The sequence below is a fragment of the Carcharhinus amblyrhynchos genome, chromosome 1 (assembly GCF_965287045.1).
Source record: "Carcharhinus amblyrhynchos chromosome 1, sCarAmb.v2.hapA, whole genome shotgun sequence".
NCBI classification, from domain to species: Eukaryota; Metazoa; Chordata; class Chondrichthyes; order Carcharhiniformes; family Carcharhinidae; genus Carcharhinus; species Carcharhinus amblyrhynchos.
Genome location: NC_137324.1, coordinates 78992840 through 79006084, shown reverse-complemented (window position 1 = coordinate 79006084; position 13245 = coordinate 78992840). Strand labels below are relative to the sequence as shown.

The 13245-nt window shown below is 39.5% G+C and overlaps 1 protein-coding gene across 3 annotated transcripts in view; it reads left to right on the top strand.

The window, feature by feature from the left end:
* pdgfra (platelet-derived growth factor receptor, alpha polypeptide) overlaps positions 1 to 13245 on the top strand; it is a 52525-nt gene that overhangs the window by 13969 nt on the left and 25311 nt on the right. For 2 of the 3 annotated variants that reach the window (XM_080187496.1, XM_080187508.1), the window contains exons 2-6: positions 5435 to 5509; positions 7089 to 7400; positions 9975 to 10241; positions 11283 to 11413; positions 12428 to 12602. In XM_080187496.1, the coding sequence (XP_080043622.1) occupies positions 5449 to 5509; positions 7089 to 7400; positions 9975 to 10241; positions 11283 to 11413; positions 12428 to 12602 (946 nt within the window). In that variant the 5' untranslated portion in view covers positions 5435 to 5448. The remainder of the gene's footprint in view (positions 1 to 5434; positions 5510 to 7088; positions 7401 to 9974; positions 10242 to 11282; positions 11414 to 12427; positions 12603 to 13245) is intronic. The other variant, XM_080187517.1, reaches the window with a different exon arrangement.

Here is a 13245-nt window from a genome sequence, read left to right as displayed (position 1 = left end):
ATAAAGGAAAATGTCCCGTATGCTATTTTGATCACCTCATAAATGTTCAGGGAATCTGTATACATGCAGTCTGAGGCCCCTTTGATCTCTCTACACTTCTAGAATCTTGCCATTCATTGCCTGTTCCCTTGCCTTGTTTGCCCTTCTCAGGTGCATTAACTTACACTCCCCTGGACTGAGTTCTATTTCCCCTTTTGCTAACCATGCTGTCAGTTCTTTGATATCTTCCTGCAATCTACAGCTTTCTTCTTCACCAAAAATTACACAACCAATTTTTGTATCGCCTGCAAACTTCATAATCATATCTCTACATTTAGTCTAAATTATTGAACTATACCATGAAAAGTAAAGCTCTTAGCACTGAATTCTTGCGCACATCCACATACCCTTTGCTTCCTCCCACTGAGCTAGTTTTGGCTCTAGTTGCCACTTGCCTTGGATTCTGTCAAGTCTGCTATGTAGGACGTTGTCAAAAACTTGGCTAAAATCTAAATAGATTGTTTCAAACTTATTACCCTCATCAAAACATTCAAACAAATTAATCAGCTACGATCTTCCTTAATAAATCTAAGTTGACTGTCTGTAATTAATCTCTGCCCTTCCAGTCAACAATTTTTACTGTCCCTCAGAATGACTACCTAATTTGTTTACTCCACTCTTTCAGATAGTGCATTCCACATCTGAACAAGCATTGATGCAAAAATTTCTGTATTTCCCCTGTATCTATTTTGACATTATTTAAACTCTATGACTATTACTCACTTGTCACAGTAAGCGCGATCAAAACTCGTCATGAATTTGAAAGCCTCTATTAAATCTCCCGTAACCATCTCTGCTCCAAGTTAAGAGCGGGATTTTCCGCTCACCCCAAAACTGGAAAATCCTGTCCGAGGTCAACGGACCTTTGCACAGTCCACCCCCTGCCTGCTATGATTCCTGTGGTGGATGGGAATAACGTTGACCCCCTCAGAGTCAGTAACATTAGAGGATGGTAGATATCCTTCCCTAAACGACATTAATGAACCAGATAGGCTTTTTTTTCAACAACTGATGATAGTTTCACAGTCACCATTACTGAGTCTAGTTTATGTTCCATATTTTATTAATTGTATTTAAATTCCCCAGCTGTCATGGTGGAATTTGCACCCTTGTCTTCACAACATTAGCTTGGACCTCTGGATTACTAGCCCAGTGATATTACCACTATGTCACCATCTCCTCACCCAAAGTCCCCTTTTTCAGTCTTCCAATGGCCTTGATATCTCCCTGAAGTCTGGTGTCCAGAATTGTACACAATACCCCAGCTCAAAAAGAGATATGTAGAGGTTTCACATGGTTCCCTTGTCTCATTAAACTAAGCATCCTATATGCTTTCTTAACTCCCTTATCAACTTGCCATGCCACTTTTAAAAATGTGTGCACATGTACTCCAGGAGCCCCTGTTCTTACACTCTCCTCAAAATAGTAAATTTAGATGTTACTGTCTCTCCATGTTGTTCCTCCCAAAGTGCTTCACCTCACATTGACCCTCATTAGATTGTATCTGTCTACACATTGACAGCTTAAATTCTCCTGAAGTCTGCTTTGATTGTCCTCACTACTTTCTTTATTAAAATGTTTAATATTATCAGCAAACTTTGAAATTTCATTCTTTCTACCCAGCTCAAGACATTTATTTATAACAAAATGTGCACTTGGCTTCTTCCTCTCACTGATAGAGATCATGTTCTATCTCCAACACAAACTCACTCATCGGGGCGGGTACAAAGAGTAAATATGAACCACGTTGAGGTTTGCACTGTGCTCATTAGGTAGGAGGTTCAGACTATTCAGTAGGTGATCCTCAACCAATTATTTATGTTTGACTTTATCTTATTGCAGTGTAAACACATATCTAGCATTACCAAAATGAATGTTTACCTTGAATCCTATACCTGGCTTTCTATCCTTTCATGACAGCAGGAGCTGACTGCTAGATGACTGATAATCAATAAGGAAAATTAGGAAAATCTTGAGCCAACATTGTTATGAAATAAGGGTTTTTAATTGTTATGCCATCACCAAACAGTTTGGAGGTAAGAGCAACCTGAGGTTGACGCAGGTAAGAACTAAAGTCTTAAACGGGCATGACTACAGCCAGCAGAATCAGAATGAAGGAGCTCAAGGTGTACATCCCCTTCTCCCAATGGGATTCTGACAAATCTATTCACTGAATCAATCCATTCATTCAACTTTACATTCTCTATGAATTTTCTTTTCAGATCTATAATGGTCTTGCAATACTCTGCTGACATAGCTTCATTTTTCTCCCGAGTGTTGGATCTTTGTCTAGACCACTGCTCGTATTCAGCTTGCAGAATGTGTAATGCTGCACATATCAAATTACAAGCGGGTAGAATTACTCCAGTGGAAAAGATGACCATGCCCTTCCACATCCCTTCAGTGGGCTTTCAACCAACTGGTTCCAGCCAGCGTTGACATCACAGTCTGCAAATGGTTGGAGACTTGTGGTTGCAGAAAGAAGCGAAAAACCTAAAGAGAATAAGGGCATTCTGCAAAAAAAAAAGCTTTGTGTTGTCATCTGTTCATGTGCGCTACAAGGTGTGATATATGTTTAGCATTTCTGAGTTTGTTATCCTACAGACATATCCTACAGAAGGAGGAAGAGAGGTTGAGAGAAGGAACAGTGAGAAAATGTGTAAAATACCTGGTGAAGTCAAATGTAATTAGATTAGGCGGGTGATGCTTTGCGGAATGCTAAAGAATAACAGTGCAGGTCTGAAATTCTGCACTGGCGTCCAATTGGAATGTGGGTGTTCTTGGCAATGTAGGCTGGCGTTGTGGGTGTGAGAAAAAGAACGAGACACCCTGTGAGATGATCAATGGACAAATCTGAGTTTATTTAATTTTCAAACTGTGGTCACATAAGGTATACATTCCATGCCAGCTGTAATGTTCAAAATCCTCACAGTACATCTCCCATGAGAAGGATTGCTTGGAATGGGCAGATATCCCTCTGATCTTTTGGCTGTGATGTTAACAGCGTCAAAACCAAGCTGATGTGTACCAGTCCAATCAGATTAGTCAATGAAAGAAAAGCTCAGATAAGACCACACAGCGGCTGATCATGTCAAAGCAGCAACCCCCTCCCCCCCCATACACAGAAAATTGCTACAGTTTTGTTCTTGAATGGCTAAATGACTTTGGGGAGAGACAGTGGTCTTGTGGTAATGTCACTGGTCTAGTGGTAATGTCACTGGAGTCCAAGTACCCTTGGGGTTGAATCCTTGGCAGCTGGTGGAATTTAAATGTAATTACTCAATCTAAAAAAATAAATCTGGTCTCAGTTGTGGTGTCCATGAAACTATCCTCGTCTTCAAAACCCACCTGATTCACAACTATCCTTCTGGAAAGGAAATCTACTACCCTTACTCAGTTTGGCCTACTTGTGACTCCAGACCATAGCCCTCTGAAATGGTTTAGCAAGCCATTCAGTTCAAGGGAAATTAAGAATGGGCAACGAATGCTGACCTTGCCAGTGACGCCCACATCTCGAGATAAAGATTTTCTCCCTAGCATTGGTTGGCTGTTCAAGTTTGGATAACTGAAGATTTCCAGATCTTTCAAGTCTAGTTTTAACAATAGCAAATGTACAGTGCTTGGAATGATTGGCTCTGAAATTACTGAAAGGGTGCTTCTCTTGACAAGTACCATGAATTGCTTTTTTCACCCTCCAAGTTATATTGTTTTTGCACTGCTAAATACTAGATGTGTGAGTTGATAATGCAGCAATACTAGCGGAGCGTCCTCATGAACATTGGGTTCATCTCCTTACCCAATGAAGTTTATCAATGGCGACCGATTCTGAAGAACGACAGAGCAGGAAATAGGGCAAATCAGAGTCGAATCATCAAATCCCTATAGTGCAGAAGGAGCCATTTGGCCCATCAAGACTGCACCAGCCACAACCCCACCTAGACCCTATTCCTGTAACCCCATGTATTTACCTGCTAACCACCCCCCATCCTCCCCACCCCCCAACACTTTAGCATGGCCAAACCACCTAACCCGCACATCTTTGGACTGTGGGAAGAAACTGGTGTACCCGGAGGAAACCCACACAGGGAGAACATGCAAACTCCACACAGACAGTGACCTAAACTGGGAATCAAACCCAGGTCCCTGGCACTGTGAGGCAGCAGTGCTAACCACTGTGCTACCGTGCTGCCCTAATCCAGAAAATGAAATAAAAAGAGAGAAGGAAACTGTGTATTAGAAGTGAGAAGGCAAATGGAAAGAAGTATAAAAAAAAGTTAAAATTCATAAAGCTTGAACAATTTATTAGCGGTGGAAGTGAAATGTTGTTTCTGGGCCTTCGAGCTTGAGAGGCATGTTGGCATCATGGATCACATTCTTATAGCGTGAATGATCAGCCCAGAATGTGTGTGGTGAGATTAATTCCTATTAACGAGGTTTATCCAGCAGTTTTATGATGAGATTTCTTTTTGGTTTTGGTGAGATTGACAGCAGATTGGCGCAAATCACCTCACCATCCGTAGTGAATTGGAACTCACAGCATTTCCCTTCTTCACCACAAATTCTTTTTCTTATTACGTATTAGTAATGGCAGGCGCCATGAACTCACTCATTATTTTTTCAGCAATTCATAGGCAATTGGATTTATGGAGTGGTATTATATTTGTGGGAATGTCAAACCAGTGCTTCAGAGCAAATTAAAAAAAATAACGCAGTGACCCTACAGTAAATTGTCTGTTAGTTGCACAGCCAATATGGTCTCTTCATCAACTGTTCTCAGTTGATACTCAATTCTTAGTCATTTAGATTTGACCGAAAGAAGTTTAGTTTGGGTCAGTTTTAAGTATCTTAGGAAATAGCAGATTTTTCAAGAAGTCCAAGCTTGGGTTGGCTGAAAAGACAAAGAACCCTGGTTTCTACTTGGGCTATTGGCTTTGATATATTTAAGTGCAGTATTTCAGATTTCCCTTATCTGTGAACAGACCAATTTTGAGACAGATGGCTGAGGTATCTATGTAGGTTTCTATCATAAAGTAGCTGAAAAGATTCACTTGCAATTTATAATGGTGCATATTACAAAGAGTGATAAGGAGAAGTAACTGAACATCAGAAGCTTTCTGTTTCACAGCACTCCCTGAATATACTGATTTATGAATCAAATGCTTTGTAAACTAGCATGAATCTCCCTACCAAAATGCACCCTTATTATTATAATTCTACAATTTCTGAAAATCATGAGCAACGTCAGGCATTTAGCTGTAAACTCAACCGGTATCATGTGAGTTAAACGGGCTCATACTGTTTGAGAGTAAAATTCCTTGAACATAGGAATGAACCATGAAAAATCTACCAATGTTTATGGAATAGTGCACAGACTGTCTCTTTTCTCTTTCTCCAGTAATTTTCCACAAAATGGGCATATTCTGGAAGATATTCCTGATAGTGGACTGTCTCTTCTTGGAAGTCTTCAAAGGTAACCATTTCAGTATGTGTTCTAAGTGAAAATTCAAAAAATGCATCTTTGGTTGCACAGTACAATTGAAAATATTAAACTGACATAAAATCTTAATGGGAAACAGAAAAAAAGAATGTTCCCCCTCCTGTTTGTTGTGGTCCTGGCCTAGTCAGGAATTAAAATCTCCAAGGAGGGTGAGTTTGTCCCCCTTTGAAGAAAAGTAGCTGGTTTAGTGCAGATTTTCATCATATTTCATCTCTTTGCCAGTGTTTGTTTGGCATGTGGGTAGGCACTGAGGATTGTAGGATCAGTTTTTAGGAATCTTGAGACCATCACCATAAATCAGTTATTAATGTCTTTGGTCATAAGCGGAGGAGAAGTGCAATGTCAAACTAATCCTGTTGTCCTTGCCCAAAAACAAGAATAACTTATGGTTGCCTCAAGGAAGTGACCATCATCAAGCAATCTACAATTTTCCACCAGATCTACCACATAGGTTTATTTACCTCAGGACTGAATCAACAGATGCCCTTGTTGAACTTGGTTGCTCAGCTGAGGCAAGTTGTCTACAGCCAATGCAAAAGCAACTGTCAGGAGCTAACATGGGGCTTGTAGGGAGCACTGAAGTAATGGAAGGACCTTTGCCCATAGAGTAGCCAAATTGTTCTGATGGCTCCAGATATTGATCCTTACTTGGCACTCAGCTCTTATCAGAATAATACGTGCAATAACGGGAAAAATTGTTTTTATTTTTCAAGTGCCTGGACTTTCATCAGCCAAGAATAGATATTAGGAAAGAGTGAGCATGCGTTTCCTGAGTTTTCATCCATTTGTACAGAAAGTCATGGACAACCTTTTTAAAAATGTACTCCTAGTGGGTGAGGTGTCACCCTGGATACATTCATTTGGGGAAAATGGCCCATCATTTGTTTCCATAGACTGTATTAATTCCAACATTCTACTTTTATTATGTATGGTATAAAATAAAAAAAACAGTAACTGCTGGATAAACTTGTCAGATCTGCCAGCATCTGTGGAAAGAGAAACAGAATGGATAACGTGTTGAATCAGGAAGGCAATTTTTATTATACGCCTTACGTTGACAACAAAGTATTTGAGCTCGTTTTTCTCAGAATTATATTAAAAGTAACACTTTTTGTGATCTGGTGGCATAAAATATTGGCACACTTCTTGATTGTTCCATGGTAACTTATCCAGTGCTTGCCTTAGTGATCTTCCAATTTTAGCCAGGTGATCAGGAGAGGAGCCAAGCAGATGCAAGTTATTTTATTGGAAACACTCCTCTGAGCCACCTAACAGAATGTGATAGAAACTGATTGGCAGAAGTCTGCAGCCAGGGCACTCATCCATTCACTTATGAATGGTACAAGGCTCTTTCATAAAGCAAAGCACTGGTATGAAAAGTGAAGTTTGGAACTCTGTAAATGATTATTCCTTGTTTGAGCATTCCAATGTTTGAACTGCATTTCATTTTGTTTGTGGTGATATTGAAGCAATTAACCCTGACAGAAGATAATTGGGCACAGCAGAGTGTCTGTTTAGTTCTATGAATGATGACCATACTTCTTGCTTTCAGGGCCCCAACTGGCCAAGTGCCAAACACTACCAGATGTTTATCCCAACAAAGTTGAATTAAGAGTTGCTCTCCATACATCGTTCAGTCTGAAGTGCTCTGGGGAGAATGAAGTAGATTGGGAGGTGCCATTTTACGAATCCGATAACAAGAATTTCAGGAACCAAGATGAAAACAACAACAGCGGAAACTTTGTGAAAACTCTTGAGATCCTGAATGCAACAGGAATCAATACTGGCCTGTATACCTGCTATTACCCTGCATTCCAGTCTGATGATGAGCTTGTGGGACGAGATATCTATGTTTTTGTTCCAGGTGTGTGCACGTATAAGAGAAGAGTTCAAGTTTGTATACAACAAATTATTATGTTTAAGTGACAATGGCTTTATTAGCTGCCATTTTCATATCCCTCCCACACTATTGTTTGCCCCAATTCTGCTGAAAGCCCTATGCTGCTGTGGTAAATTTCTAAGGGTAAGTTTTTGGCACATGTTAGCCTGTCGCCATTTTTTAAGTGTATGCCAATCCAGTGAGTTTTGCAAGGATTGCAATTGAGATCTCTCATGGCCTCACAAGCACATCCTTTCCAGTAAGATTTATTGGATAGTAAAAAGGAATGTTGGTTAATTTATTTTTCTTCCTCCACTGGTTATAACAACCTGGCTGAGATCAGCTAACTCAGACTGGAGATTGAATCTGGCATTTCCAATTGGCTCAATTCCATGCTTGGCATTGTCTGTACTTCTGAACTGTCAGGAAAACTACTGCTACCTCCTTTTACTTTAGAATTTTTCTCTATTCATTCATGGTGGGCCTCGCTGGCTGGGCTGGCATTTAATGCCAATGCTTAATAGCTGGGTGCATGTCAGGAGTCAACTACATTGCTGTGGATCTGGAATCACATATTGGCCATTCCAGGGAAGTGATAGCAGTCTAATCAACTGTAGTGGCCCAACACCAGAAAAGTGAAAGGCAATATACTCCAGGAACGATGTCACCAAATCACTCAGGAAAATCAGCAGCTAACGCAAATTTCACAAAGGCTGAATCTATCCAGATTTTACCATATCAACTGAAAAGAAAATTTTAATTGGCAGGGGGTGGAGCAGAATGCATGATAGGGCTTAAAAATTGTCAAAATTATTATTGCATGGTTTTCCTGCCTTCACCTCTTCTAACATCAGAGGAAAATAAAGATCATAGATTTTCTTTATTGGCAGAGATGGTTGAATCTGGAATGTCACATGGATAGATATCTTTACAAATAAGATACTGTGATGTGTTTAAATTATTTTACCAGCAGTCATCTTCCAGCCTTATCATCTATATCTCAACAGCCCTATTGTCCCTCGCTTGCCCTCCCTAAGTCATAAGTCATCACTACCCACCACACTATCAATGCTCTCGACTCCTGCCTTGGTGTGCCAACCCTATCTCCCATGCTTGATCATCTACCCTCAATTCTTCCTGGCTTTCCCATCCTGTCTTTAATGTTTCTCAGTTTCCATATCTGACTTGCATTTCCAATTTCCCCCTGGTTACAAGTTGCTTCTCTTCCTTTTGTGTGTCTGCTCAAACTGACTGTGAATCTCCAATGACATCACTGCTAATGCAAACAGTTTTTAAACATAAGAGCAGGCAAATCTAGTCATGCCAGGCAGGTTGGGTTAAAATGTTTAGGCTGTTTTAAAGTGTTGCTTGCTATATATTGTAAGGTCACATGCCTTGTTAGTTAACAAATGCAGGCTTCAGTTCAAAAATCTGACAGTAGCTTCAGAAGGACAGAGGGGTCAGAGGCATCCTTGTTTATTCCAAGGATTTATTTATAAAAGCAACACTTCTAATTAGATTATTTCATTCTCACAGCGAGTTAATGTAAAAACTGTGACCTCTCCATCTGGAAGGTGAGGGCAGTTTGAGTTGGGTGCTTTCCAGCTCTGTGCTTGGCTGCTCAAAGTCAAATATGAGTGACAAGTTGGATGACATCACTTTTTCCTTTTCTTTAAACTGTACCTCCCTTCTGCAAACTGGCTGCGAACAGCTGAAAGTCGTTCAAATCAAGAGAAATTAGTTGATGTCACAACTTATTAGCTGCCAAACGTGTAGCAGTTTGAATTCGATAGTTTGCTGTAACCATAGCTATGACTAAAATCCCCAGGGTGTCATCTTGGTTTGACACTGGTGCAAAGTTATGAAATCCAGCATTCATGAATAATGCTGGACACTCTTCATGCAAAAGCTCAGTAGTGAAAACCATATCCTAACTCTTACTGAAAACCTGCTGAGCATTGGGTCTAAATTGTTGTTCTAACAAAAGCAGTCCAATAGGATGTAAGTCATAGAGTACAAATAGTGCAAGGTGTTAATGTGAAATGAAAATACTCTCCAGTACAGTGATTATGGTCAACGTATTTTTGATGTTGTTTATTGGAGATTTCATAGAAGCCCTACAATGCAGACGCGGGCCATTTGGTCCATTGAGTCTGCACTGACTCTATGCAAGAGCATCTTATCCAGGCCAGCCCCTGCCCTATCCCCTATACATCTTTGGACTCTAAGGCACCATTTAGAATGGCCAATCAGCCTAATCCACACATCTTTGGACTATGGGAAGAAACCGGAGTACCCAGAGAAAACCCACACGGATACAGGGAGAACATGCAAACTTCATTCAGACAGTCACCCAAGGCCGGAATTGAACCTAGGCCCTAGTGCTGTGAGGCAGCAGTGCTAACCACTGTGCCACCATGCTTTGTGATGTTCTGCAAAGGAAAGATTGTGCTATTCTGCAAGGGGCACCGCATTTACATTTATACAGTCATCTTATATTGTCATTCCTTCAAACAAGGCCAAGGCAGTTTATTGTTAAATGCATTATTTTCTTTTCAGATCCTAACTATATCTTCATCCCGCCAACGTATTTTGAAAATGTAGTAATGGCGGCAGAGGGTGAAGTTGCAGAAGTCCCATGTCGGGTGTCTGATCCAGATGTTCAAGTCACTCTGAAGAATGTTGATACTAAGAGCATGATCTCTGCCACCTATCATAATAAAGAAGGATTCAGTGGTCTCTTCGAAGAGGGAACGTACATTTGCATTGCAACAGTCAATGGTGTGGAGCACAGTTCAATAGAGTACATTGTTAATAGATTTAAAGGTGAAGCAACACTTGACTTTCTTGTCTTTCATTTGAACAACACTAGTTATGATGTATTGATTTGATCTGATTTATTATTGTCACACGTATTCATGTACAGTGAAAAGTATGGTTTCTTGCACGTGATACAGACAAAGCGTACCGATAATAGAGAAGGAAAGGAGAGAGTAATTCTCTATTCTTAGTGTTACAGTCATAGCTAGGATGTAGAGAAAGATCAGCTTAATGCAAGGTAAATCCATTCAAAAGTCTGTTGGCAGCAGGGAAGAAGTTGTTTTTGAGTCGTTTGGTACGTGACCTCAGACTTTTGTATCTTCTGCGTGCAAGGGTAAAACGAAACCCTGAGTTTCCTCACGTAGATGGAAAAGGTCCCATGACACTCTTTTGAAGAAGAAAATTGGTATTATCACTGGCCAACACTTACCTCTCAACCAAAATCACAAAGACAGAATAATTGGACATTATCACACTGCCGTCTGTGGTAAATTATGTACAAATTGGCTGCTTAATTTCCGACATTACATCAGTGACTACACTTCAAAAATGCTTCAGTGGCTGTAAAGCACTTTGTAATGTCCTGAAGTTGTGAAAGGTGCTATGTAATACAAATCTTTTTTTGCCCTTCATCTTTTCCTTTTAGCTTCTGAGCGACATTGCCAAATTAATGTTTGTGAAACCCAGCGTAATTAGGAACTAAATGGGGACTGCCAAAACCAAGTTTACAAGAAGCCTTTGTAATGAAAAAATAGAAGAGATTTTCATTCCATTGGACTTCATTCACTGGGATGCATGGTGTACACCACATGGATCCCATCATAAACTTTTGTATTGTTACTTGATAACACAATGGGCAAAAGAAATTCTTCCAGTGACTAAATGCAAAGACAATTAAAGGTGGTTAATACTGTTGTTACCTTTTGAGGATTAATACTTAACTTAAAGATGAAAGTCATGTCTATTTCAAAGTACTTGAAAATAAATATTATTATTATATCTGCTGCTACTGAATTGGATTTTAACATTAACATTTTGTACCTTTAGTGGCAAAGGACCTTAAAGTTGAAATAGAAGCTGAGAAAACTGTAGTGAAAGTGGGTGAACCCATTTTGGTGACTTGTCTAGTAATGGATAATGAAGTAGTGGATATAGACTGGAATTATCCAGGAAAAAATGTAAGTAAAACCGATTTTCCTTTTTTCTTATGTATTTTGTTGCCTCGGGTGGAATCAACATTTGGGAGTACAGGGCATATCTATCGAATGTTTTAGGGGTGTGATATTTTCATGATTTAACTAATATTTCTAACAGTACATTATGATATAAGCCTGAAGATAACAGTTACTATATTTCTTCCAGTTTAATACGAGGTGTAAATAATTTCACATTTAAGATAGTTCTCTCAGTGGGTGTGTAAAGAAACCAACTAGTCATAGGTGATTTTAGATCTAGCATTGTGCAATGAGATAGGATTAATTAATATAAAAACAAAATATTGCGAAGGCTGGAGATCTGAAATAAAAACAAAGTGCTGGAAAAGCTGAGCAGGTCGGGCAGCATCTGTGGAGGGAGAAACAGAATTAATGATATCAATTAATAACTTTGTAAGAAAGGAACCTCTTGAGAGGGTTAGAATTTATATTGAATTTGAGAATGATTTAACAAACTTGCAAACTAAGTTCTAAAAACTGAACAAATTACGTGGGCATGAGGACTGAGTTGACTAAGGTTGATTGGGAAACCACATTAATAGATAAAATAAACAATGATATGCATTTTAATAATTAACTTTCCCCTAAGGAACAAAAACCCATAGGAAAAATACTCTAAATGTGGCTAATAAGATGAGTTAATAAATATTACAGAAGGTACGTTGGGGTACGACTGGATCATTTGATCACTTGATCCTGTTTCATTATTCAACTATATCATGGCCGATCTTCTACCTTAAAACCATTTCCTTGCATTATCTTCATATCCCTTGATACCTTTAATATCCAGAAATCTATTGATCTCCATCTTGATGTGCGCAATGACTGAATTCCACAACCCTCTGCAGTAGAGAATTCCAAAGATTTACCACTCTCTTGAGTGAGGAAAGTCCCCCCATTCTCAGTTTAAAATGGCCCGACTCTTATTCTGAGAAGGAGAAATCATAATCATTCACATGGATTCCTTTTTCATTGTAGAAGGGAACTGAGGCAATACAGGCTATTAAGGAACTAAGACAACCAAGCTTCAAAATAATGACAACCCTGCAAATCGAGGAAGCCACTCTGGAAGATGCTGGGGTCTATGAATGTTCTGTGATACATGCGACTCAAGATACCATGAAATTAAAGCAGGTTCACATCCATGTTAGTGGTGGGTACAAATCATTAGTGTTTGACTATTTTTCTATTTTTTATTCTGGTGCATGTGCATGTGCACAAACAAAGACATAGACATCTAGAATAAGTTATCTTTGAAAGATTCCTAATATAGTCTCACTTGTCACATAAGGCATTCTTTGACTTGATTACTAAATGTTTCATTCAATGTTACAAAATATGTTGGATTCAGATTTAAAATTCCACTAAATGCCGCTTCTAACATCTGACTCTAAAATTCTTAGACCATCGCAAACCCCGCAGGCTCCCCCCAACCCCCCCATCACCTTTGCATTTGGTTGAGACTTGTGTTATTTTAGGGTACTCCCCACTGAACAGGCATATGGGGCAAGTTAAATACTCCCAACCATTTCCTCTCTTTACATCCATTGTCACTCCCATGTAGTGGAAGCAGGTGCTCAAGGTGCCTCTATGTAACATTCCACTATCATATCAAACATTTAAAAATTCAGATTTCCTGTTGCATCCAAATGGAAGGCTGAAAAGAAGCACAAGGCAGAATTATCCTGTGATGAGTTTGGTGGTGGGTGGGTGCAGTCAATCTAGCATGAGTCAAAAAGTTGGAAACTTGCTAATGTAAAGTTACATTGTAGTTGTCCCAGTAGTGGGTTAATGAT